This window comes from Corvus moneduloides, chromosome 2 (genome assembly GCF_009650955.1).
Source record: "Corvus moneduloides isolate bCorMon1 chromosome 2, bCorMon1.pri, whole genome shotgun sequence".
Taxonomy (NCBI): Eukaryota; Metazoa; Chordata; class Aves; order Passeriformes; family Corvidae; genus Corvus; species Corvus moneduloides.
Window position 1 is genome coordinate 87,017,110 of NC_045477.1, and position 27,505 is coordinate 87,044,614.

The following is a 27,505-nucleotide window of genomic DNA, read 5'->3' on the forward strand; positions in this document are numbered from 1 at the left end:
TTTTAGATTAGTCATTTTAACTCTTACCCTAGGACTGCCAAGCCCACCACTAAACCATGTCCCTATGTGCCACATCTATACATCTTTTAAATACCTCCAGGGATGACAACTCCTCCGCTTTCCTGAGCACCTATTCCAATGCTTGACAACCCTCTTAAAGAAGAAATTTTTCCAAATATCCAATCTAAACCTCCTCTGGCACAGTTGAGGCCACTTCCTCTTGTCCTATCACTTGTTAGCTGGGAGAAGTGACTGACACACACCTGGCTGCAACCTCCTTACAGGTGGTTGTAGAGAGTGAAAAGATGACCCTTGAGCCTCCTTTTCTCCAGGCTAAACATCTCCAACTCCCCCAGCCGCTCCTCACAACACTTGTGCTCCAGATCCTTCCCCAGCTCCATTACCCTTCTCTGGACATGCTGCAGCACCTCAGTGTCTTTGATGAAGTGAGGGGCCCAGAAATGGACACAGCACTCAAGATGTGGCTTCACCAGCAACGAGTACAAGGGGACAATCACAGCCTTGGTCCTGCTGGCTACACTATTGTCAATAAAGTGCATTTAATGGGATCCCCACCAAAGAGCTGATCTTTCATCAAATTCTTGTCTTACCAGGTGGCTCAGATTGTGCTCCTCTATGGCTTTCCATATTCACATTCTCTTCATCTGCTGGGAAAAAACCAGAAGTTTAGCATTCAAATTCTCTTATATCTGAGGTTCTTGATAAATAGAGATAATTTGAGAGAAGAAACAGCAGTGAAGAAAATGGGCTACTGATAGTAGTTGAGTTGCCCTTGTTTTTTCTGCACATTAATTTTAACATGCATGGTACAGATGTTACTCTGAAAGGTTTCCAAACTTCCCAGATTACAAAAGAGCAGTGCCTGGCTGAATGGCTGCTCTGTCCCTCCACTAAACAGTCAGAAAGACTGAAACAGACAAAACCAAAGTTTCTGCCCCTCCTACCACCCACAGCGCTCCCAAAGTTCTCTGATCCAAATTATATCTTATTTAGGTGGAAAGGAAGCAAGCAATAGGTGACTGCAGAAGAATCATTTGGGGATGAACTTTGGGGTAAATTGTCATTAAACTGGTAAGTAGGCAAGCATCTTGTGAAGACATAAAGGCAAAATTTACAAAATTAGAAATTACAAAGTATTTTTCAGCAAGAAAAGGTCTCTAATCCCCAACCTCCACTTGATTCTCCTTAAAAAGTGTATTTTGCAGTCTCTCCTGCTTATTTTTTAGCAAGAAGTACTTTTATGTTAAGAAATGTAAGGCTTCAAGTCCTCCTAGTTTTGAAACTCTAATTTTGGGGCAAGCAATTCTTCAGTCTGAGATGACTAGTAAGAAAGGTTACTCCCTGTGAACATTAATTCACTAGGCTATTACAACTACCTTATGCATAGGATCAATTTATAGTCCACATATAAATACAAACTGCCTCTCTTTAGACAGTAGGAAACAAAACTAATTTGGAATTCTTACCGCTTTGCTTGAAACAGAGTTTCTTCTTCTGGTAAGCAATGAAACTAGATACTGCTCCAATCACAGTAGCAGCCACAGCACTTACAATTCCAGCTATTGCTCCCTGAGAAGCTGAGAAAAACAGAGACATTTGTATACACTTTTCGGAACTGAAAGCCATGTCAAACTTGTATTGTCTCAAAGTAAACCCTGTGAACACTTCCAAAAACCATTAAACTGAAATTACATGAAAATGTAATAATCAACTCTGTGCATAATGAAAAGTGAATCCTCTCATTTTATAACCAGTGATTTCTTAGCAATACCCATTGTTAAGGAACTTAAGCATGCCTGTTTTAAGTTCCACTAATTAAAAAAGCTACCCTTTCATAGCCATATCTACTTTGTATGCATGCAATCACTGCACCAGCATCTCTGAGATCTTAACACTTAGGAATCATTTGCAACATAGAAACTTTAAAGGATTATGGAAGCAGAGTCTGAAAGTAAGAATTCCAGATTACACAAAAGCTTTTTAATTGCAACCCTCCCAGTAGTGACACTCCCAGTAGTGACCATTCTAGCAGAAGATTAGCAATACAGAAACCCCAAGAAAACAAGGTTCATACATCTAAACACCATCATTCACACAAATTCATGTATTTACCCTCATTTTCTTGGCCACTTTTTGGAGTTGGGCCCTTTCGTTCTGTAAAAATGAAGGGAGAGTTTACATTTTATATGTATAAAGAACACTCATATATTAATTGACAAACCTTTTGTTACATTAATTATGCAAAATTACAAACCATCTATTATATCCATATGTGCTAAACCAGCACTGAAACTTTCTGTTTTCAAAGCACAACTTAGAGCAGTGCCAACTCCAGCCTTGAGTGCTCAGCACTTCTACAAAATGAGCACAGAACATTTGTGAAATCTGGTTTAATAAGCTTGTGCACCACTGCAGAGCACTCATATAATTTCAGAGTAACATTCCGCTGTATTTCCATGGAATCAACTATCTTTCCCAAAATCCCAGCCTCATCCACTGCAATTCTCTCCACAAGCAAGCCAGAAGTTCTGTAAATACTAAGTATATTTGTCACTATGCAACCTGTACCACTGAGGCAGGAACCTGTGCAGATGAAACCACCACACAAAGTCTCCACTCATGTTTCTCGCCCCTTCCAATTTTCAAGTACTGCCCCAAAGGAACCTTGGAAGAGGAAAGCTACCCAAAAAAGAAGCATAAGTGTATCTAGGACAACTCTCCAGAGAAGTCAGTAACCATTAGCACGTTTCAAACTCCATTAAGATAGTTAAACTAACTCTGATCTGGAAATAGTAAAATTGCAGTAATGCACACAGGGATGACCAGCCCCATCCTAAGGACAACCAGCACCACCATCCTAAGGATGATCATTACTGCAGCTTGGTTCCAATGACCATCTTTGTACTGAGCTGCACCATAGCAATTAGAAAATCACCAAACAAAGTTTGGCAAGCTATGAAATAGTTTTATACTGCTCAGAGTAGATACACCCTACATAGAATCATATGGTGGTGAAGGGATCTTAGCGATTTCAAACCCTCTGCCACAGGAAAGGTACACCTTCCACTAAACCAGGTTGCTCAGAGCTCCATCCAAGCTGGCCTTGAACACTTCCAGTGGTGGGGCATCCACAACTTCTCACCTCCTCACCTCTCACCTGCCTCACCACCACCACAATAAAGAAGTGAAAACTAAGGATCACTTGGAAGTGTAAAGATCAGTTCATCCTGTGGGACAAAGGAAATCTTTGAGAACATAGGGTGGACCCTCTTCTGACCCACTCCTAGACTTGCTGACTACAAGAACTAAAAGAAACTGAGAGTATGTCACAGAAGATCAAAAATAGCACTTGGATGACCTTAAAAACTATATTCATGGTGAATTTTAAAATAAATACCACATTCACATTTCAGTTTTAGAAGCCATCTTTCTTAGTGTAACAGTAAAAATCACTGAAAGTTTTTGCTCTAGACCAGTTTTACCCCTTAAATATTTGGGGGTATTTTTGGCAGAGACATGAACACATTACTTTTGAACTTGAAGGTATGCTCTTAAGTTTCAGATACCAAAACCAAAGGTGCTACAAATTAGAGCATGTTTAACCACCCTGTGGGCAAGCCTTTATCAAAGCCATAGAAACAATATGAAGCACAACCTGCTATCTTACCGTTGCCGCCACTGCCATCACTTCCTCCTTTTGGTAAACTGTCGTCCAATAGATCAAAATCACTTAATGTGTCTATAAAAAAATGCAAATAACATTACCGTGCTTTAAGTTCAGTGAATAAGACACACCAAGGCATACTGAAACATGGAAATTTTCTCAAGACCATTTGACTGAATTTGTGGTGGTTTTAGGCTCAGCACCAGAGTCGCAACATTTAACCTTTTAAAAGCCCTCACAATGTCAAGTCCCTTCAGCTCAGCACTTCACAGTTTGACAGCAGCACTTCTTTCTCCAGACTTCCTAAACAACTGAGGGAAGTCAGGTCCAAGAGCAGGTAGTACTGCACAAATCCTGTTAAGCAAGCAAGGAGCTCTATAAGCTGCTAAACACTAATAGCCCAAATCTCACTATCCTGAGAAAGCAAAGAAAGAACGTGGACAGAAAATGACCATTTATTTTCAAGGCTGCAGCTGTGAATGATTCTTCAGAGTTAGGTCTTTAAGTCACAAACAGTCCAAATGTAATTCCCTTTATTGCAGGATATTGAAGTAGTGCCTCTCCATTTCCACTAAGCCCTACCTCATGGAGCCTTCCTGTCTCCCTCATGGTACCTTCTCCTCCTTCCCTCTACTGTCAAATGAATATTTAGTTTACGCAAAGCACATGTGTTTGAGCAGAAAAACTACAAGTATTGCATCAGAGGATATTTTAGTTGGGTGCCAAAAGCACTGTACTGAGGCATGCAAGACTCAAATTCAAGTATCTGCTGCAAATCAGGCAGGTAAAAGAACAAGAACTGAGGCTTGCATTTCAGGGCTCTTTACCACCATGTTTGTGAATAATGGCATTATCATGCCTGCATCTGATTCTGTTTTGTGCTGGGTTAGGCAAAGACAGAGAGAACAGGCAGGGAAGGACACGTATCTTAAACCTATCTTTCAAACACAAATAATTGTATTTCTTAACTGGGCCTTTAAATAAAAAAAAGAAGCAGCCCTTTAACTTGGAGCTTTACCTTTAATTTAGGTCCTTTAAGAATAAAGATCATAGGCAGTTCCTACTCACTTTTTAGCATGACTAGAAGGGACTCACTTTGTAAAGAAGAAAGAACTCAGTCCAATAGATGGGTGCTCTACCACAGGCAGCCAAGAACAGCATTGCCCCAAGCACACACACACACTGTCCCATCCTGCCTCTTCCCCACACCACCTTGTTTTTAAGTGAAAGCAACTCAACAGGTCTGTTACAGAATTTCAAGACTGGTGCAAAGCTTATTTTCAAGGCAACTTTTTCTCAGTCTTCAGTGTTTGATGTATGCCACACCTGACATACATAGCAGGCAATTAACAAGGATCAATTATTAGAAGTGTAACTGAGACAGTAAAACCAGGAGTTTGTGATAGAAGCCTTACCAGAGCCTTTAGGGTGATCTCGCTTGGGGTTATCTAATCACAGAAGAGAGATTTAGGAAAAAAAAACAGAAGAAAATGTTAAGATAACAAAACCAGACTATAGTACCGTAATGTTCAAAGGGACTAGGAGAGATTAACAAATACTCTTCTACAGTTCAGAAATTCCTGTTAGATCAGTCTTACCAGTGTCTCTAGGATTTGTAGGAGGAGGTGGCTTGGGATCATCTATAGACAAATAAGAGTTAGAATAAATTGAGCAAAATTACTAGTGTGAAGAAACCAAAAGCAGAGCATGCAGTGACCTTGAAAGATGATCTGACCTAAAACATTTTATCAAAACTTCCCCATGTCAATTTCTCTCATTAGTTAATGCTGTATTTCTTTGGTTATTTTAGCTAAACACAGTTTTGATGCAACTAAGAGTATTCCTGCTACACGTTAACCGGCATGTCAGATCCTTGCTAGGATGGAACACACAGAGAAAAACTCATTCAGTGTTATGCAGCATTTTAGCTTGCACATCTGATTTCAAAGGCTAAACTTCTTTGACATTTTCTACCAGGTACCGATTACTTGGCTGTTTTCTCTTTTAAAATTACCAGGTTTAAACCAAATAAAAAGCTTTGTACCTCACTTGAAAAATAGGCAAGATACACAGAATAGAACTAAGCATATGGTCCCCACAATGACACTTCATTTGGCTTGCCACAAAATAGGAAAATAAGAGATCTTAGAAATAATCTCTGTACTGTTTCATCACAGCCTTCACATTTGAATTTCCTTCAAATTATTTCTAACAGATCAAGGTTTCCTTGTGCTACTAAAAATACTTCCTGAAACGGGAGAGATTAGTTTGGATTTAACATTTACTTCCGTAAGTAATAGTTTATGGAATTAGTGCCATCTAGTGAAAACACAGCAATGAAACAAGTAGAAGCTGGCTACAATTATTGAAATTCCTACAGTTTTTGTGATCCAGAACCTTAAAATTAAGATTAACAAACATAACTAGACTGCAATTATTTTTATCTACAGTCTGCTACCTTAATCAACTCAGTGCCTTATTATATTTAGGTCATAAAGGATGGATAGACATTGCACTAGGTACATTTGAGCAGTATCCAGGAAAATATGATACTTACCAGGACCAAGAGCATGGACCAAGTCAAAATCATCTACAAAGAAAAGAAGGGAAGTTTCACATATAATGCAAAAACTGAAGTAGTCAGACTACTTTTTACACAAAATGAACCTCACAATGTTTTCTCCACGAATGGAATGACGTGCTCACTCATCAGTGACTCACAGGAAAGCTCCACAGAGTTACCAGGCATTCCCTGCCAAGTGACTTGCTGCTTTTGGAGATATGGGACCTGCCAAGGGCCAGCTCAAGGTGAGCAAGCTCCAAACATGCAAACTGAAAGCCAACAGAAGGGATTCTCGCAGGGTCTTTAAGCTTGTGAAATCACAAAGTACATTTCTGAAAGCAGAGTCCAAAATGAAGAAATCCCTTTTGCTGTTAGGGAACTGCTTTATATTACAGAAATATCACAACCCTGCGCACCACTGAATTGAAAAATTCAGGATCTCAAATTAGTAGGCACACTACACTTGATTTTACAGTAAAAGGCATTACAAGCCAATTAGATCTCACCTGAATCTGATGGTGGTGTCTTCTGAGTTGTAAGAGGCTTCTTTGTAGTTCCTGTCAAGTATGGTTAGGGAAATAAAAAAAAAAAAATTAAATACTATTTAACACACTGTTCAGAAGCTACATGAAGGACAAAGGACAAATGTAAGTACATGTCTATACAACAAAATGCACAAGATCAAATCTATACAGCAAGACAACTTTGCCTCTAAGTGGAATCTTTAAGTGCTCCAAAGCCAAATTTGAGTTCAATGTGGTCAGCATCTTGACAAACACATGGCTGAACTGTTCCACTGAGGTTTGAACAAAACATATGTAGCAAAGTTGTCATGCTTGGTCATGCAGTAATACTTGGAAATAAACAAGTCAAAAGAGCAGCCACAATTTTCCTGCCTACCTTCCAAAAGTGCATCTCCTAAGGAGAAGTCATCTTGGCCTGTAGAAGGTAAAAGAAACATTTACTCAAACCCAACATTTAATGAAGTCATAAACATGTCTCTGATCAATCTTGAGGTATGTTTTCTGCTTGCTGAGTCAATCTAGAAGAGTATTTCGAGGCAGACATTCTTCTCTATTTCTCCAGGTAACTATTATGTTTTTTCAGAAAAAAAAAGGAACCACACTAAAAATTGGCTCTATAGAAATGACCTGAAGGGTTGGAACATACATTCCTGCAGTCAATAACGCACTTTATTCTTGCCACTGCTATTGCATGCTTTCTTAGTGCCATCCACAGCATATTCTTTCCCACCTTTCTTTCCACTGAACCACAAAATAAGCTGGGGGACAGCTCCAATGTGTGAGAACATACAAGATTCAAGTGTGAAAAAGAGCCTTGGGGCACAAAGGCCATTATGAAAGTTATGTAATGGATTCAATATCTTGGCATTAAAAATTAATTTTCATGTGTTTATAGGACTTGCCTTTCCCCCTAACTAGGGTTAGCAGTATGAAGGTGGTTAAGATATTAGCACACATGATCTTGGGCAGTCTTCTCCACTTCCTAAAACACAGCTAAATGCAGCTGGCAACACTATGGGGTCTCCGCTCCAGGGAGATTAGATTCTATTTTCAGTCCTTAGGAAAAGAACACTGTCTCTTGCTGTATTAAATCAGTTGCTAGAATTACTGCTGCTTACCCAGCCAACTGCAAACACACCAACACAATACATACAGGACACAAAATGGCTTCACAGCACGAATACAGTGGTGTGATCTCAGCAGCAGAGGCTTCTAAGATAGCTAAAACAACTGCTTGGGTTGTTTCTGATTTTTCATCATCCCTACTTTCACTGAAGCATGGAATAAGAAAAAGGTCTGAAAGTAGGTGTCACCTATTCAAGAAAAAGACATCTGAATACACTGCTTCAGCCCCATAGAAGCTGGAAGACTTCTTCTACCTACTGAGTGTCAAGCCAGCCAGAGAAAAAATTATTTCCAGACTGAAACTGCCTTAATTCAGAAGATACCTGCAATAAAGAATTGATGTATCTGGCTTTTCCTCTAAGAATGTAACTACCCAAGAGGCATCAGAACTGGCTACTGCAAAGCCTGAAGAAAGGAATAAAAAATAAACATCAAAATCAAACCAGAAGCAGAATGCTACTTTCACTTACATGACAGACCAAGTTAAGACAAATCATGAGTCTAATACCAGGAATGATGGATGCTCATATACCTGGTGACATCTTTTATCATAACTGAGGTCAAAATTGAAATCCCTTTTCCTTCTCAGATAACTGCACTAATAATGCTTTTTTTTTTTTTTCCCAGAAAAGAAAGGAGAGTAAGATTTTTTTTTTTCCCCTGTAATAGGGAAGCAACTGGAATGGAATAAAAAAAGTGTGCAGTCTGGCCAACTGAGCTGCTACAGCAGAAACTGAAATCTGAAGTCTAAGAAGTGATTCCCATACTGTAACATTTGAACTGAAAACCACCTTGCTCACAGCCAAGTAAAGGAGACAGCCCTGCCTGGTCTGTGACAAGCCCTTTCATGGAAACAGAGGCAATTGATGGCTTTATTGTGGTGCACTAGCAAAGCACATTTAAAATCTCCTGGATAAAATAAGTAGGTATAGGTCTTGAATAGAAAGCAAGAAGATACTTTACTTGGTGTTCTTTATTTCAGATGGAGGCCACAAGCTCTTTTAGATACTTAGCTCATGAGAAACTACTTCCAAAAATGCAAAATATTTGCAGGTCATTTATCTGAAATCTACATCAACTTGCAATACAATTTTATAAACCTCCGTAAAATTATCAGGCGCTAAGACACAAATGCCAGTCACTTCTGAAGTTACTCCTTTGGTTAGACTACACCAAGAAACCTCCGTATCAACAGGCAAAAAAAGGTCAAAGCACTCATAAGAAATTTTAAGAGGTATTTGCATAGCTGTTCCTCAAACCTGAATTCTAGTTTGCTTGTTTTCTCAAGTACATACACCTCTCAGGCTACAGTCCTCTGGGACGTATGCCTAAGACAGGACCTGATCAGAATTTGGTAGTCCAAGAGGGCAGGCAGAGGAATCTGTTAAAGATGCACACTAGTCAAAACACCCCACCAGAGTAGCACCCAGAGGAGGGACCATCACAAACTGTTAACACCATCTGTCTCAAAGTCAAAGGTGTTATCACTAAGACAATGAACGTTACTCTGGTTTGTGTGTATTTCAGGAGCCCTGTTTCTCTTCAGGCAGATGGAAAAACAAGCGCATACACTCAACTTTATGCTTTGGTGCAGCTGAAATTTTACCTGGAGCAGAAAAGAGGCCATATGAAGAGTTTCCCATTGCCAACAAAAAATTTAGTCCAAGAACTCTGAATGGCTTAAGCTGCAGCAGTTTCCCTCAAGAGGAGGAAACCTTTGCAAAAGGGGGTGCTTTCAGTGACATTGCTATTTTAAGGGATTTTGCACATGAGCCTCACAGAGAAATAATTTAGGATGAGATTGCTGACGGCCAATCTCATATAAAAAAATGCTTTGACAGAGGAATAAACAAATTTGAGAGTTGATTAAAAAAAATCATGCTTTATTGACTGGAATTACTATTCTGAAACCAAAATTCTGCTTTCCAAGCATGCAGCAAGATATCAGGCTCCTCATATACATTACTTTTCGAGATAATGTAGCAAAAAATGTCAAAACTTAGCTTATAGAACTCATTACAATAATCTGCACTCTAAGGTGCTGGAAGCTGGCTTTCCCAGCAAAGAAACGTGTTTCTCCACTGTTCATGACAAACCTTCCTATGTCTTTAAAGAAGTTGCTTTTATAAATGTACTCACTCCACTTTTGGTATGGGTGGGTCCAACTGAAGTAAAAGTTCAGTGACTTAGCCTAAAAGGAGAAAAGCTCAGTAATGATTCAGCTGGTTCCAGGAAATAAGTAATTAGAAAATAGGAGATAAAGCTAAAGAACGAGAATAAAGGACTATCAGGGTCCAAGAAAGAAAAGTCAGCAAGAATATGCTGCACTCTCTACAGATTTAAGGAACACCCAGAGCAACTAAGCTTATGAACATTTTGTAAGTCTAAACAAAGATATTTACAAGTAAAGTATGTATTATACTGCATATAAAGCACAATACAGCAGGTATTTCTAGCTCCTAGGGGCATGAGCAGATTCAAGAATGCTTCAGAAGTATCTACACTATTTTCTTTTCATGTCTGTAGCTCAAATACCTGGATCTCAAGAGACAGATCTCCAGCAGGCTGTCCCTAGTAACCAACATAGTTTGTGTTAGTTGGGGGGGAAAACAGTAGGTAAAACAAAAAGAGCAAACATAGGTTTTGATTAGCTGAAGAACTAGAGGGTATTCAAGAGATCCAAGTAAGCAAGTAAGAGTGCAAAGACCTTTTGCAAAGACCTGCTGCTGCTCCCAGATACTTCCTGCTACAGTATTAGGTAAGTCACACTTACATTCTGTTGCAGAAGGCAACGGGAGCTTTGGAAAGTTCCTCTATTAGTCAGTCATACGCATGGTGACACATCAAGAAGGAGACTGGTGATGAATCACCACAAACATAACTTTCTGACTTGAGAAATAGACTGCTTCAATTTTGTTTTCCTAAAAATGCCAGTGCTCTTCTGCTTCCTTCCCTCCTCTCCCTAGGGCCGTGCACACCACAGGGTGCCCACAGTCTGCATGTTGCAACTGGTCTTCCAGTTGTAGGCCTATGAACCTGGTGACAGTGGTCATCTTGTCTCCATCCCACAGCTGGACATTACCAGCTGCTATTCCATCAGTGGCTGACTTACAATCATAAGAGTATCTCCAGTTGGAAGGGACCCGTAAGAATCACCAAGTCCAACACCCTGCTCCTCACAGGACTAACTATAAATAAACCAGATAATTAAGAGCCTCATTCAGACATTCCTTGAACTGTCAGGCTTGGTTCCATGCCTAATTCCTTCCTACCTGTTCCAGTGACCAACCATCCTCTCAGGTAAGAACTCTCTCCTAATGTCCAATCTGAATTTCCCCTGAGGCAGCTTCCTTCCATTTCCTTATGTCCTTTTGGAGGTAATCAGGGAGAGGAGAACAGCACGGGCCCCTCTGCTGCCCGCCTTGGAGAAGCTGTTGTGTGGTCATCCCTCAGCCTTCTCTTCTCCAGGCTGAGCAAACCAAGTGACCTCAGACATTCCTAGTACGTTTTGCCCTTGAGGCCTTTCACCATCTTGGTCACTCTCTTCTGGACACACTCTAGTAGTTTTAACCTGTTTATTGCATTAAGGCACCTAAAACTGCACACAAGGACTTGAGCAGAATAAAGTGGGACAACCACGTCCCTCGAGCAGCCACCACTGCTGTTCTTGATGCACCCCAGGGCACAAGTGGCCCTTTTGGCTGCCAGACTGCTGACTCATGTTCAACCTGCCATCAACCCAAACCCCCAGATCTCTTTCTGCAGGTTGCTTTCCAGCTTCCCGTCCTCCAGTTTGTACAGAGAACCAGGGTTATCCAATCCCAGACATGGAACCTGGCACTTGCTCTTGTTAAATTTCATATGGTCTGTGACTGCCCAACTTCTGTCTGCTCTGCTCCTTAGACCCTTCTTTTCATGACCTACGCAAAAATCTTGAGCTCAAAGAGGCCTTTCATCTCTGTGGAGTATACATGAGGTCTGGCAGCCCTCTTGCAGGACAAGGATCTTGGTAGCCACAAAGGCATAAACTCAGGCAAAAAGCAAATTCTCCAACTTCCACAACAAAAACTGGCTAACTGGATTTTATACTCCCATATCTTGTGGTCTTTCTTCTCAGGGGACTGAAAACACAAGGAATAGAAATATGCAACACCTAACCATAACAGAACCTGTAGAAAATACAAAAAGGCCAACACATTGGAACTTGTTCAAGAAACACTTTAAATAAGAGAACATAGACATCACACCTCTTCCAATTGTTTTTTAAGCTTACCAGCACTTGATTTCAATACAGGTTTTGCCCCATCGGCATTAGTTACGTACAGTAGAAGACTTCTACTGCTCAGCTCACATTCAGACAATTATTTGCTTCAATGTCCTATGCAGGCTAAACCAAGAGGGGTAGTTTAATTACAAAAAATCTGGGAGAAGGGTGAATTGGTTCTCCATATCTTACTATAAGGACGGTACCTCTAAGGCTTTAAATGGAGAACCTGGAACATGAAAAGCACACAGAGGTAGGCAGCTAGTGGAAGTACTTAAAACTGTACTCCTTCCTCTCAGCCAGTGCACAGGTTTACAGGCAAGATATCTGCGCCAGGCAATGCTGTTGAGATGTTTACTCCCACTGCTAAGCAGCAGTCTATAATTAGCCCTGCCCAAAGTCTCATGAAATTAAATCCCACTGTTTGTTTCAAACTCTGTACCCACATATCAGTGCTGCTTTTCAGGTTTGGTTTCTCTGCAGAGCAGGGGAAAACAAAAAACTTTGCATAAAAATCTGTTTAGCAAATGAAGCCCCTTCCTACCTAAAATAAATGTGCCCCAAACTTGGATAACAGCTGTAAATCAGCCAAAAAAAGCAAAGATCACTTTTTACATCTGGGGGAGTGTCTGCTTTCTGCACATCTTGAAGATTCACTAATGTAACCAATGGGATTAAAGTCAGCTAGATCTCTGCTGTAACCAATAAAAGGATTTATTTCTTCTTCAAAGAAATGTGTAAGACTAACCTAATAATGATCATATTTATTTTTTGTACAGTGATCCAAAAGCTGCTTCGCTGAAAAGTTACTTTATTTGCACCCATCTTGAAAACACAATACGTAAAAAGTTAGGCAATTACGTGGCCTAATATTTTCCTGATCTGCCTGCTAGCAAAGGGTTTTTAGACTTGTTTGTGATTTATTTTAATATTCAAATTACTGTTTCTTCTGTCCAAAAATGGAAATTTCATATTTTTAAAAAGCCTACAAGGCCGTATTCTGATTCAAAATTATTTACTTAAATAACTAGCAATTTCAGAGTTTTTAAACAAAACAGGGTAAAATAAGACATTTGGAGAAGAAAAAAACCTCACATTTTGAAGCACAGTTTGGGGAATTTTGCTTGCTTAAAAATTTCCTGTGGACTGGGTAACTTTTGTTGCCACTTTAAGCTATAGAAAGTAGGAAAATACAATGGAGCTCCCAGAGATCTTATGCACTACAAGCAGAGTTTTCTGGGGCAGGATTTGACATAGGAATAAGAGGACAGAATAAATAGCTCTAAATCAGCAGAAAGCACACAGAAGAACTGAGTCACTTGCAAAGCTAGAGAATTAACATGATGGCAACAGTCCTGCCAAATGCTGAGCTGCTTATGAGAAGGGGTAAAAGAGAGCTATGCAAAACTAACAACTCCTGTGAATCCCTTCAATCAAATATCAAGAATAAAAGCAAATACTTGACATGTTAATCACAACCAAACCAGGGATGAGTTGTCTACTGCAGTCTGATTTCTTACAGTTTTTAACTCTTCATGCCCATAATGGACGTGACCTCTTTCCCTCTGAACTACATCTGGGATGTTTAGTGATGGCACTCAGTGGCCAAACAACATCAAACAGAAAAGCCACAGATCCCAGAGCTTCTCCTTAAGATTAAAAGAGCTTCCAAGACACTGACACTAACAGCAGCTTGGAAAGAGCTGAAGTATTATTCCATGCTGTCGGAGACTGAACGTTATAATTTATGGCTTAAACATCTTCATGAAGGACCAAACATAAATGCATTACTAAAATAAGTGAGCGTTTTAATTAATACTAAGTTACCTCTTGTGTCAATTCAGGGACTAAAGCAAAATACAACTGGCAGACAGAAGCATGGGCTTGTCTGCATCTGTGTGCAGCATACCCTTGACAAAGGCCACAGATGTTTGACTGAATCACCTTGCCTAAGTTATTTAAAGCTTGTTTAGTTCTTGCTCCTGCATGCTGAAATTTTCACCCTTCTAGGTAACTGGTCTTGAGTTCATGGCACCTTCCTCATAGCAACCCTAAACCATACTGATTTCACTCTTTGCATTAAACACGACATTACTTGATGTCATCAAGGCCAGCCTGAGAGCCACTGCCTTCTCTTGCATCAACAGAGCACCTGCTGAAGCCAGCCCAGTCCTTCACCTCCTGGAGAGGCAAGGAGTACCCCTGCCCCACTCCCCATGTCTCAGTGTAACCACTGTTCCTCTAGGGAGGCTCACAATGGGCCAAGACCCCTCTGATCTGCACCACTGCCTCTGTGGTCATGGGGTTGGATCAGGAGCTCTGAAGCAGTTTTAGAAAACCTGTTCTCAAATGTCACCAAGATCAAGCAGGCAGTACACACCTGCTTTGCATTCAGACACTTTTGAAGTTCTGTCTTGGCATAAGAAATGTCAGTAGTTCACTTTTTGTAAGCCTGAGATACCAAAATTCTTTAATTACATGTTGCTTACAGTCTACAGCTTCAAAGTTTAAGCTGCTCAACAGACAGGACTTTAAGCTTTCACAAAGCTGACAAGCCTTGCAGCTTCTACTCACATAGCCTGAATTTCCATAACCAGGTGCATTCTGACCACAAGGCTCACATTTACTCTTGTTATATAAGTTCCCTTCCCTAACTATTATATCAGTCTTTGTAAGATAAAAGTATATTATTTTGTTAATGTATATTAGTTCACATTTTAAATTACAACACAACGTGGTAGTGGAATTTTACTGGACACTTTGGTATTGATGATGCTTAAGTAAAAGAAACCAAAGGACAGCTTGATGCTGTAAATACTTACTTTATTTCTTAGAAGCTTAGAGTTAATAAAATACATGCCTGAGCAACCAACATAATGTCAGCACCCTAACCCCTCTAACACCTCTTTAAAACCCTCCCAGTATTGGCTGGCATCATAGATAATTAACTGAATTGAATCTGATTCCAATAATGTCTGGATTAGTTGAAAAGCAGCAAGAAATATAGGTGCTTTCCATATGATTAGTATACAGTACTGTGGGTGTCTAGCAACTAGTCTAATTGTCTTATATTCAACATTTGAAAGCTAAAAGAACCATGTATAAAACCACATTCAGGACAGCCCAATTTGGCTAGTATACCTCATGCATACAAGTACTTACTCTTGTAATTCTGCATTTTGCATCCTAGCCCCCCTCCTCAGTTGGCAAGGGCCTGTTGCAAATTTTCATAACATCCTCCAAAGGTCAAAGCCAGTATGTCAGCACCTGTCCCTCTTCCAGTCTCAAAGAATCTTGTTACTACTTGAGGTTTTCTGCCCTTATATCTAGCAACAGCTTCAGCAGTTCCTGACAAGAATCTTTCTGACTGACATCCGTGAAACCTCTTGGCCTGAGGCATGTACTTCAAAACAGTGGCCACATCACAAGCAGTCAAACCTCTACATGCATTTCTACAGCTCAGTACCCTGCCCAGTCTAGTGCAGAGAAAGGGAGAAGTGTTTTCAGGGCAATCGTGTGATGTCTGGGGCATGACTTCAAGGGCTGCATGCTTTCTCTGCTCATCCCAAACCAGTAAAACACTTTATACAGTGATAAGATGTGTAAGATGAAAGATTAAAGGCTTCACTCCACAACAGTCGGGAAACACCAGCATTTTGTTCGGTCTGTATCCTCACACTGCCTCTCTGGTAACCTCTTGGATTGGGGCAGGGAGGAATGGAAGAAAGAGTACTCCCAGTGTGGTGGGGGGCTCAGAGGAAAAAAAAGAAAGTGCAGCAGCAAGGTTCAGGGTGCAAAAGATGAGGGCAACCTGCATTAGATGAAACATAGTAAAATTTTACCACAAGAAATGAAGAAGTACTAAGAAACCAAAATTTGTGATCTAGCAGACACTGGGTAATAATTGGTATAGGCATTGGGCCAAAAATCTCAACTGCTGGACTGGTAAATAATCCTCACTCTGATCAAGGAAAAAAAGTTAAATTTTAATTTATGCTGAACAAATTAATGGACAAATTAACCAATTAACACATTTATATATTCCTTCTTTAAAATAAAGTTTATTTGAAATACACACTTGCAATGCGTACAGAGCCAGATCAAGAATACTGTTATTTTTATAGCAGCACATTGATGTGAGGATTCACAGTAAGCAGAACTCTTACGTCTGCTGATACTCGTAAGCTGACAACTTCACAGCTTGCTTCTTTTACCTTCCTTAGTGTAGGAACCCAGAGTGCCAAGAATATTTCTCTGCCTGTTTTTAAGGGTTCTTACCCCCCTGAACAACACTGTTTTAACCTCCAACCTTGGAAAAAATTACCCACAATCAGGCAAGAACTAGAAAATACAGGGGTGTGAATTAGGTGATAGACTACTATGTAAGATTGTCACAGGGTGAAAAATTTTAGAGGTTTTGGGCTTCTCTTTGTAGTAAATAAATAAGAGTAAAAAATATCAAAATGAAGGATTGTTGTTCTCTACACCTTCTTCTCCTTCTTCTACTACTCCATGTTCTGCACTAAAAGTAGTTTGGAATGACTAGATAGAGAACTGTGCAGTTCCTGCCCATGTTACTGAATAATTGGTAAGAAAGTGAAAATAATATATGTTTTTAGTAACTATTGGTTAAATTATCTTTAAAAGGCTGTGTAAATCTTGATAATTAGACTTCTCTTCTGCTTTCTGTGCTCTATGTTATGCCTGGGTCACGCTAGTGGCTCTGTTCCTCTGGCAAGACTTAATAAACAACTATCCGGCAGCACTGAAACTCCAGGAAAAGTCTCAGTTTATCTTTGAAACTCCTTGCAAGGACTCGTAGAAAATTCTCTCCCATCAGGAGGGATTTGATTTATGGCACAGTTCAGTGTCACCTTACCAATTCAATACAGTTTGTATACTAATAGTAAAGTCCAAACAAAATCTGTAATCTAACCAGAAACATTAACTGAACAGTAAAATTGACTTTGTTTTTCCAGACTTTATTTTCATTGTGGCTTGTTCAGTTATGGCTAAAAAGACTCTTCAGGCTTTTCAATCTGTGTACTTGACATAAGCTACTACTTCTTGTGCTAAAAAGAAGAGGAAGACTTTGGGTTTTATGACAAGGGTTTCCTGTGGGGAAGGTGTGGGTTGAGGAAACCAGACTCAGCACAGTGTTTGCAATGATTCAAATCCTAGGAGTTGGCACAAATACACGGCAAGCCAGAAACATGGCGTAAGTTTTGTTTCTTAAAAGAAGGTTGAGACGTTTTCTTTCAACTTCCTATCCTTTAGTACTTGAGGAAAAAGGCAAATCTTCCCTTTTGTACCAAGGATATGTTCTTAGTAGTTTCAGTGTGTTCATGAGCTCAGAAAAACAGCTGGAATGCGTTCACAGTGGAACTGTAAGCATTTCCAGTTCAAGTGCATCTTGTTAAAGTACTACTGTTATATTTAGACAAAACCTTTAACAAGAATTCTCCATGTCCACTCTAAGAATTAATTTCATCATCTTCACTTTGATTCTGTATCACCTCCTAAAACCAAACTAGATTTTATGTTCCAGTGTTAATCACTTGCAGGCTGCCATTACACACGCCAGACTTCAGTTTGCACTATAAATTCGCTCATTTATTAGAAATTTAATCATTTCATAGAACACCACAGGAAAGCAATAGGAATGGATGCAGGACAGGTAAGAATTGCAAGCTGCAGGAGCTGTACCAAGATATAGGACTGGCAATGGAGCCAGTGACAAAGATACAATGGCAATGTCCAAGGGATAGAGTAGAAGCAACAGCAGGCAGGGAAGAGGAAGGAGAGAGAGAGAGGGAGAAGTCTGGATGCAGAGGAGTTGTCAGCTCACTACAGCCACACAAGAATCACAAGCCTTGCCTGAAGTTTAGGGAAAAAAGTTCCACATCTCTGTTTAGTATACAAAGAAAAGAGCTGACCTTTACAGAAGTCCAAATTAGAAAAAAGGAAAGCTGAACGTTTTTGTGAGAACAGAGAAGAAGAATATTGTAAATCAGATTGCAAACTTGCTGGCTAAGACAAGCAGCGACAGCTCTGAGGTGAAGAAGAGATATCTCTATAACCATTTGCAACTTGGGGAAGGAGAGAGCAGGGAATAGAGGATGAAGCAACTACTGAATTCGGGATCCAATTGCAAGATGCCTGGCATCCTGGATGGAATGAGAAACACAGAGTAGGCAGGAAGGCATTTCTGGTGTTGAGGAGAAAAAATACAGACAGGTATGGATAGCTGAAGGTGAGGGAAGAATGAGCAGATGGAAGGATAATGATATAAAATGTAAAAAAAAGCTTTCTGCATAGGCTTCTCCAAGCCCCTCCCCCAAAGCTTATCCTGAAATTTCTTGTTTCTAAGTTTAACAAGGACTTGTGTGACTCTAGAGCTGTCCGGTTTGTCCAACAATAGCATCAGCTGTAATAAACACTGTATACTACCCAACACAATCGCCTCACTTACTTTTTATTCACCACATCTCACTTCTACTACCCCTACTATCACCACTAATTCCTTTCCTCTTCACATAAGTTCAGTCTTTTCCTCCAAATCACAGGGAACAAACACGCACTGGTAAAATGTAAGTCTAAACATTCTAACTGCACTTCTTCCAAACACAGAAGGTTTAGAGTGTAGTATTTCTGTGTCAGTTGTAAGATCAGTAATCCTCCCAATATTGCTTGGATTTGCTTTCCTGGAAATACCAGAGGTGAAAAAATTTTCACTTTATGTTTTCCTCAGAATATTGGACTTCTTTACAAACAGAAAATATACAAGCAACATTTTTCTGTGATTAAGCAAAAAAGTATACAAAGACAGCTTTATAATTAAAATCAGATTTTTACCAATTAAACTGATGGGTGTTTAATCAAAAAGAACTTCTACTTCATAGAAAGATTAATTTGTATACTGAGTTATTACTTTTAACTGATGAAAGAACAACTGCTATCCTAAAACCAAAGTTTTATTTTACCATGATTAAAACTATTTGGCTCAGAGTGAAATGAGCTTTCTGGATACTTTACACACATCAAGAAATGGATACCATTTCCTGTGAAAAATTTGGAAGCAAGAAGAGATCCAGTGGGAGTTTTACAGGATGCAAGCTATGAGGAAAGTAGAGCAGAATTAACATCTGCATTTAACAAACTATTGTCCCAGTCAAGAGGCCTTCATTTTACAAGTACGGTTAAAGATGCCATTTCTTAGATGTTTATAGTATGTGGATGCTTCACAAGTGACTGAAATGTGCACAAAGTACACCAAATGCATTTGTTATAAAGCCAATGATGTTGTGTGATCAGACCTGACTTAAAATCTAAATGTTTTCTTTCAAAATTATATTTTTCCCAAAACACGTTTGAATGACTCCTGCATTTGACATGTCAACTATATATTTTAAAGGAACTGTCTTGTATTTTAAAAACCTGTTCAATATTTAGAAAAACTATTGTAAACAGGCCTTACACCACAAAGAAATAAGTTCTTGGACTTTCATAGGAATTTGCCTTATGACTTTTTGGAATTCTTTGTAAAAACAATCTTGTGCATCTTATTATTCTGGGCTTCACAGTCACATCAAATGCAGAGACTAAGCCAGCTTAAAAGGAGTTTATGATGACTATCACTGCATTTATTTTCAGGTGAAAACTGTACCTGTGGAAGGAGCAACAAATTTTCTGCAGCAAGCTGGGAAATCTTTCCCACACTAGAATTTACAAACATATAGAGAAACAATTCGGGTTTTTTCAGTGAAAAGTAAACTAAAACTACCTTGTATGATACCAAGCAACCTTCCAAACACTAGCTTTTGCAATATGGGTCCTGAGTCTGCAGAAAAGCTGTCTCAATGCTGCTGTTGCTGCCTCTATATGCTTTTGCAAGGTGGCACAGAGACCTTCTGCAGCAGCTGATAAAAAACAGACAGACAGGCAAAGGGCAAGATACACAAGCTGGAACACTGCTTCACTGTGTGAGGAATAACTTGCAGGGTGCATGCTGTAGGATTAGCAGCAAGTCCAGGGGTAATATCAAGTTCCCATCAGTGCTGTGGGAAATGGGAATTCTGTATGCCCCTGTCATGGATGCTGGGACTTACTTTTCCATTCAGATGCTCCTGAATGGAAAAAGAGAGGGTATGACCAAACTGAATGGAAGGTCCTCCAGGGATGCAGCATTGCTGGCTGGAGTTGTGTCGGGGTAACAGAGTTGTGAGCAGAGGGCTGAGTTGGCACTCAATTCAACCACTGCCTTCTCCTGCCCCAGCCTCTGGGCCACATATTGTTCTGACAATCCATGTGAATTTACTGCACTACCAGCAGGTGCAGACAACTGAATTTATTGGGCTGTCTCGGTAAGGTGGCCACACACTTGGCCCTATCTACACCATGTCCTAAAGGATACCGATGCTCAGTGCACCTTATTGCCCTGTAGTAGTGATGAATGAGTAGTTACTCATAGAGTAAGTGGGGAAGATACCTGCCTACCTCTAGTGCAAGAGAGCCTCAGTTTGAAGAGACAAGGCTGGTAGCCCCTACTTGTTGCCACTGCCCCTACTCTCCTTGGGCTTGACTTTCTTGACCACTGCAGATGGACAGATGAGGAATGAAGGCATTCTAGGTATAGGCAGTGTACTTTGTCCTGGAGGGAACCAGCTACAGGACTCCTACTGAGTCACCCCAGCAATGTTGCAGGTACTCAGGCTCAGTTGCTCTTACCTTAGCTATGCAAACAATCTGCTGAAAGAGGTACTGAACTGATTAAGGGGACGCGGATGAGATTTAAAAAGTAATTAGCAGCTGACTCCCTGGAAAAACAAGGGGAGGGAGACTCTAAAAATGCATTTACCTTAGGACAGTGCTGTTCAGCCTGTCCAGAAGCACACTGGAGAGTGACAGAAAACAGCAGACGTTTGAATGATGGAGTTCCAGGTCCACTACAGCTCTTACATGCACCAGAAGCCAAAAAATATAGCTGGTATATTACAACTGGTGTTGTAGAAGTGTTCTTTTCAATCCTTCTTGCTGAAGAAACAAGACCCCAACTGCCTTCACCTGGAATGGTGTGTAATACATCTGGAACTGGCTGTTACAAGGGGTAGAAATGCAGCCCTACCATCTTCCATGGCATCATCCACAAAGCTTCAAGGCAACATCTCTGGAGAATTTTTCCACAGTATTGATGATATACTGATTAAAGGAAAAACCTTCAAAACAGTACTAAGCAATGGGCACCAGATAATCTCTGTCTTTCCCCAACCTGATTAATCTGAAGCCAGTAAATCAACACAAAGAAGGCTGAACTCTGGCTATAAAATGCCCCAGCATACGACAAGTTATATGCTGAAGAGGCTGCCATGAATTTGCAGAAGCAATGGCCTTTGTTCCCCTTAGAACATGCCTGGGAGCCCCAGTGGCCCTGAGAATACATGTACACAGCCTCCTGTAGCCTGGCAAGTAGATCAGCCCCCTTTATCTTCACAATACCAGTAGGAGTGGTGTCCATGCAGCAGCAAACTCAGACAAGGGCTGCTAGAAGATTGTCTTCTTGGAAAGATAACATAGGTGGGTGGCACCCTAGATGCAACAAACATATGTGTGTGTTGGCATGACAGAATGCAGCCCTGACTAGTCTCAGCAGTAATCATCTTGAAACCACAGCTGTCGAAGAAAGAGGGGAAGACTGTGGAGCAGAGCGGGTGTATCATATTCCTTCTAATCCCCTGGCATCTGGAAAGGTAGACCTGTACAATGTCTCACTCAAAACTGCACTCCAGGAAGAGGGAATCTCAACTCTATGAAGCTGGGGGGGAGCCAGTTAACAAAAACGCAGGAATCCATCATAGCAGTCCTGCAGAAAGCCATTTATCCCAATTTCAACTGGGTGACAGAGTACCAGCCAGCCCCTGGGACACCAGAATTGAGACACAAGGTTGTGTCTATCCTTCTGCAGCAATTGAAATCTCTAAGGAAGAAGTCCTTATCATTTGAGGACCAGGAATTACCTACTAGGAGGCCTCTGAGAAAATGAAAAAGAAATTAGATATGTGCTGTTATGTACCATAAATAATTTACTTCAAAACCATGCCATGTGTTTTGGAGACACAAGATGTAAGTATTTTAAGATTTATGTCCAAACAATTCTTGGGTACATGCTGCTCAAGAACATGTTGAATGGATGTTCCATCCCCGGAAGTATTCATGGCATGGCTGGAAGGGGCTTTGAGCAACCTGGTCTAGTGGAAGGTGTCCAGGCCCATGGCAGGGGATTGGAACGACATGATCTTTAAGGTCCCTTCCAACCCAAACCATGCTGTGATTCTGTTGTATGGTTCAATGAAGTACAGGACATGGGCTTGGCAGCGTTTCAGCAGCAGGCTGTCCTGTCCGGGAAGAGGCCATGAACAGCCCTGTGCCACTTACAGTCGTGTCATGGTGGCACTGACACTGCCAGCGCACACCAAACCTTCAATGGGTCATGGGAGCACAGAGTACTCCTGCTTGAGCACACATAAAGAGTCAGCCAGCAGGGACAGGAGACACACGAGGACATGGTTTGAGAGACTCACAGAGGGACACTGCAGAGGGAATATGTGGCTGTCGATGTGCTCTGGGCAGTAGCGGTTCCACACCAATAGGAGACTTCCTGGAGGTACTGTGGCAAAGACACCCCTGAGGGAGTGTGGCCACTCATGCCAGGGCCACCCACACCAGAACAGTGACAGGCCTGAGGGACCATAAGTGACCCTCATAGAGGGTGGGACACCAAAAAGCAAAGAGGAGCAGAGGAAGATCAGCATGAAGCATGAAGGAGCAGCAGGAAGACACCATTAAGCTCCTTACAACCTCCTTGCTCTGCATTTAACCCCAGGAAAGGAGCAGAAGATGGGCTGAGCACAACCTGCAATGAAAACCAGGGAAGCTGATACAGAGTGGGTAGGGTTGTTTGGGCTTAAAATAAAACCAGGGAAGAGGGAGGGCCTTTAGGGTTTGATGCATCACTTTTTTTCTCTCAATTCCCAAACCCATGAATAGACGTTTGTATTAATTGACAGAAAGCTAATTTAAGTAAAAGTTCCATGAGTTGAGACTGGTTTTCTCGTAACGTTCTCTCAAAACATTTTTACTAGACTCCAAAGAGCAAGCTCCTGCGCCAGAGGATGCAAAAGCAGTTTGCAAAAGGCTAGAAGAAAGAGGAATACTCCTGTCAAAATTATCTTACCCAGAGAGTACTATTATTATTGCATTTTACTAACACAGATGACACCTGATGAAATACAAGGTGATTGCAGTGAGAAGTTCAAGACAGCAAGAGTTAAAGGAGGCAAGAGTCTCAAGCACAGGCGACCCAATCATATGAACCAGAGTAACATCAGGAAAATACTGAAATTGGTCTTGGCTGGATGGCAGTAGGCTGAGTCACACTTAACTCTTGCCAAATTAAATCACTGTAACCAACAGTTACAGCCTAAGGAAAGCTTAAGGATTGCTGCAGTGACGTAACAGTGCAGCAGCCATTTTATATAACACCACATAAAATAATTATTAGCTATTTCACATTAGAGAATATAGAAAGATGGAGAAACATGTGCTGCACTTTTAAAGTTCATGCTGCCATGTATGCACTCTAGCACCGCTACTGAAATTGTTCCAATGAAAACTATGTGGTGATTTGTGGTGGTTTTGTTTGGGTTTTTAAAATCAGATTTCAAAGGCAAACAACTCCAGAGCCCACAAAGCAGAGCTCAGTCTCCAGGAGTCCCCGCAGCACCTCCCTGTCCCCGCTGAAAGCTCCATCTACTGGATTACAGACAGGGATCATTTCACTATCTTTCATCCAACTAGTCATTTCTCTCAACACCGACCTGCCTCATCAAGAAGTCAGGAGCACAAGTGCTCCTTCCCTTGCTCAGGGCCCTCTAATTACAGAGGTCTCAGAAAGAAGGGATCTCCACCTACATTTCGCCCCAGGCTACTGATCTTACAACATGGGTGCCTCATTTTCCAGCCTGTATTTTGCTCACCTCCGGGTGTCCTTTTGGCAAATGTGTTTCAAGCAACAAGCTCTACCCAATTCTTGCAACAGATACTTAAACCATATATCCCAGAGTCCAAACTCCAGGTCCTCAGTACGCAGACAGCTTTACATGCCTTGATCTTTCTCCAGTAGATAAGGGAGACTTTTCAGCCCTGTGTCTGAATGCAGCAGTTCTTTGCTGCTCATCATGCACAGAATTACAGAGAATCACTGAGGTTGGTTTAGACCATATCTTATCATCATAACTTATCATCAAGTCCATACATGGAGTATCATGTAAGGGTGTTTTTTGTTTGATTCTTCATCTGCTGGGGTCTTCATACACATTGTACAGAAGTCATGCTGCCTAATGCTTTTTCTTGCATTGCATTTTGAAAACCACATGCCTCAAATCAGACAGTGGGCTAACCTGATGATTTTGCAGGTATAAGATGGCTGAGTTGGTCTCCTACCTCACAGCCAGCCACAGCAGAAAGCCTCCTACCCTTTCCTTCCCCGTCCCCACACCTCATTTCCACTCTCCCATGCTAGGCCCTGCCACTCCCTTATGCTGGCAAGAACAGCCATCAAACACTCCGCAGAGCAAACTCAATGCAGATTAGTCATCTGCTGATTTACCAAGATGAATCATCTCAGTGCAGGCCTCGATGGGCACCAGACCAAACAAAGGAGGAAGAGAAACAGAGAGATACCACTCCTCAGCAGGGGAAAGATGTCAGACTGCCTATAGAAACTGGTGATAGAAAAACTCGCATTCAACCTCCCTATGGATACAGCCCCAATGGTACCTAAACTCCAGCTCTGCCAGACTGGCAGAGTTCATACTTGGCACATGAGACAACACTTGAATACCAGCTTTGAGGTTAAAACCGTGTGCTCTTTCTCCAAGCAAGTTCAAATTACACAGCTCACCCTTGCTTAATAATGCATTCAAATCCTTGTTGATATGTTGAATATTGGTTTCACTATTATTCACACTAACAACTTTTCTGTGCCTAAAATGGATGATCCAATATGAAGTTATCAGTCTGGAGCACAGATTCTTCTGCTTGAATCGAAACCACTCACCTCCACACAGTTGCACGACACCTGAACAGCTGGTAAAGCAAAACACTTAACTTTCTACAGGAGTTCTGCAAATTCAGGCTACAGACAGCCCACCAACAGTGAAATTAAGTTTTTCAAAAGCATGTAATTCAGGTTTTGCCTTTGTCATTTAAGATTGCACGAGCACAAATCTGAAATTCCCCTGGAGGGCCCCACCCTCCCCAGGCTGACATTCTCAGCAGTTCTCAAATTCTTACACGTTTGGTTTAAGGAAAAAGTGTCCAAAGGAATTATAACCTATCTACTCAGTTGCATTATTGACATTAACCAGTACTCATATAAATTAACTAGCTTTCTAAAATAATCTGTTTAAAATGTAGTATCATTTTCCTCAGAATTCAAAACAAGACCCCTAGAGGCAGTTGCTGTGCACCTTCCCTCCAGTAAAGCAGAATCCAGACATCTCTTTACATCTCCACACTTCCTGGCAAAAAGTTTAGAAAGACTATTTCTCAGTGGCCCAAAATACTTCCATCTATTAAGAGCATCACAGCAAAGATCTTGCTGTCCATGACTGTGAGAACTGCTTGCATTAGTAAGGAGGAAGTTTTCCACCAAGTACTAAGATGATAAATATAAGCAGCCTGAGTTCTCTGTCAGTTTTAAAGGTGGTTTCTGTAAAAATGGTACTATTTTTCCAAGAGCTCAGCTTTGCTAACCGACAAGTCAAGACCACAACAGGGCCACAGCAGAACTGAATTCAAGCAGGCTTGCTGTCAAACTGCTTATCTGGCATCATATGTGCACTATCTACAGCTTCCAATCAATGTTAGGAACATGCATTTTTCCTTCTCTTCTACAGTGAAAAGATTAGAAGTGTTGGTTTTATGAAGTACCCGAAAGAAAATACCATAGACATAGCAGCAAATGTGCTTACTAACATAGTAAAAGAAGAAAGAGATGTCTTAGAAACAAGTCATATAAATGGGAAATGACAGTATGGGCTGCATATTCCAGTTCAGCAGTCCTCCGCCTGGAAAAAAAAAACTACGTATTTTGCTACTTTCCCCACCCCCAAATGTTTCTTTTTACCAAATACCAATGTGCTATTACATATGCACTTTTTTGATCAGGGTTCAGGAAAATCGTCCCTGATAAATACAGAAGGAATGTGAAGTTTCTCAGGGAAACTACCAGCGTGTTTTACCCTGCGGTTTTGCCACATTTATTTTTTAAAAGGCTGTCGTGTGACGGCAGACTTTCTGGTGAGTAACTATCCGATGCCCTGGGACTGCCGTAACTCCGCTTTCTTTCCTAAAATGGAAGCCGCACTCCAGCCGAGCTCCCCACGACTTGAAACCCACTTCAAGGACCCCCCTGCATCCTACTGGGGCGAGGACGACGTACTGACCGCAGATGCTAAACCAGTCAGTTCCAGTGCGGAAGGGGGGCGGAAAGCTCAGGAATAGTTTTCCAGCGATTAAATGAGATTATTAAAAAAAAAAAAAAAAAAAAAAAAGGGCTGGAGAGCCTTTTTTCCCTGCTCTGGACAGACGGGCAGACACGGCCAAGCGGGGACCCGCCCGCCTCCGTCCCGGGACCGCGTCGCCGGCCCGCACCGTGCGGAGCGGCAGCGCTCGGCCCCCGCCCCAGGGACTCGGGGCAGGGGAGCGCTCCCTTCCCGAGCCGCGGCAGGACCGCTCCTCAACTCCCACCTCTCCTCACCTCTGACGGAGACCAGGACGGCGAGGAGCACCGGGAAGAGAAGGAGCCTCCAGCGCCGCATGGCTGTCCGCCCCACAAACACACAGACACACAGACACACACACACCGCCCGCTGCCCGACAGACGCTCCCGGTACCGCCGCAGCTGCTCCAGCGGCGCCGAGGGCGGCACCGCCCCGGGGCCGGGACACCGCCCCACCGCGCTCCCGCCGCCGCGCCCCGGGGCTCCTCCTTCCAGCTGCGGAGCTGGGACAGCCCCAGGCCCCGCCGGCTGAGGCCGGGAGCTGGGTTGTCACTGTGGGCCGAGATGGAGAGGGAGCGGGGTACCGTGGTGCTGCTCAGCCCTGACCGCTGCCGCGCAGCCTGCCCGCGAACCGAGCGGGGCTTCGAAAGGAGCCTTTTTGTACTGTGTGTATATTGAATGCCTTCAGCTGAGCACTGGTGTGTCCAAACGTTGTGGCAGCAGCCTGAAGCGCTGCTTCTGCTGCAGGTCATGGTCAGAACTATATTGACACTTGTGCTGCGCT

General features: G+C 41.7%; 1 protein-coding gene across 4 annotated transcripts in view; it reads right to left on the bottom strand.

Annotated features, from left to right (window-relative positions):
* Window positions 1-27,177, bottom strand: part of CD99 (CD99 molecule (Xg blood group)) — a 30,671-nt gene extending 3,494 nt beyond the window's left edge. Inside the window, exons 1-10 of one of the 4 annotated variants that reach the window (XM_032100186.1) lie at window positions 26,980-27,177; window positions 7,149-7,187; window positions 6,755-6,805; window positions 6,243-6,275; window positions 5,284-5,325; window positions 5,101-5,133; window positions 3,677-3,760; window positions 2,134-2,175; window positions 1,488-1,598; window positions 612-668 (exon numbers count right to left, since the gene is read on the bottom strand). In XM_032100186.1, coding sequence (XP_031956077.1) covers window positions 612-668; window positions 1,488-1,598; window positions 2,134-2,175; window positions 3,677-3,760; window positions 5,101-5,133; window positions 5,284-5,325; window positions 6,243-6,275; window positions 6,755-6,805; window positions 7,149-7,187; window positions 26,980-27,040 — 553 coding nt within the window. In that variant the 5' untranslated portion in view covers window positions 27,041-27,177. The remainder of the gene's footprint in view (window positions 1-611; window positions 669-1,487; window positions 1,599-2,133; window positions 2,176-3,676; window positions 3,761-5,100; window positions 5,134-5,283; window positions 5,326-6,242; window positions 6,276-6,754; window positions 6,806-7,148; window positions 7,188-26,979) is intronic. The other 3 variants (XM_032100187.1, XM_032100188.1, XM_032100189.1) reach the window with 3 other exon arrangements.
* Between the last annotated feature and the right edge of the window lie 328 nt (window positions 27,178-27,505).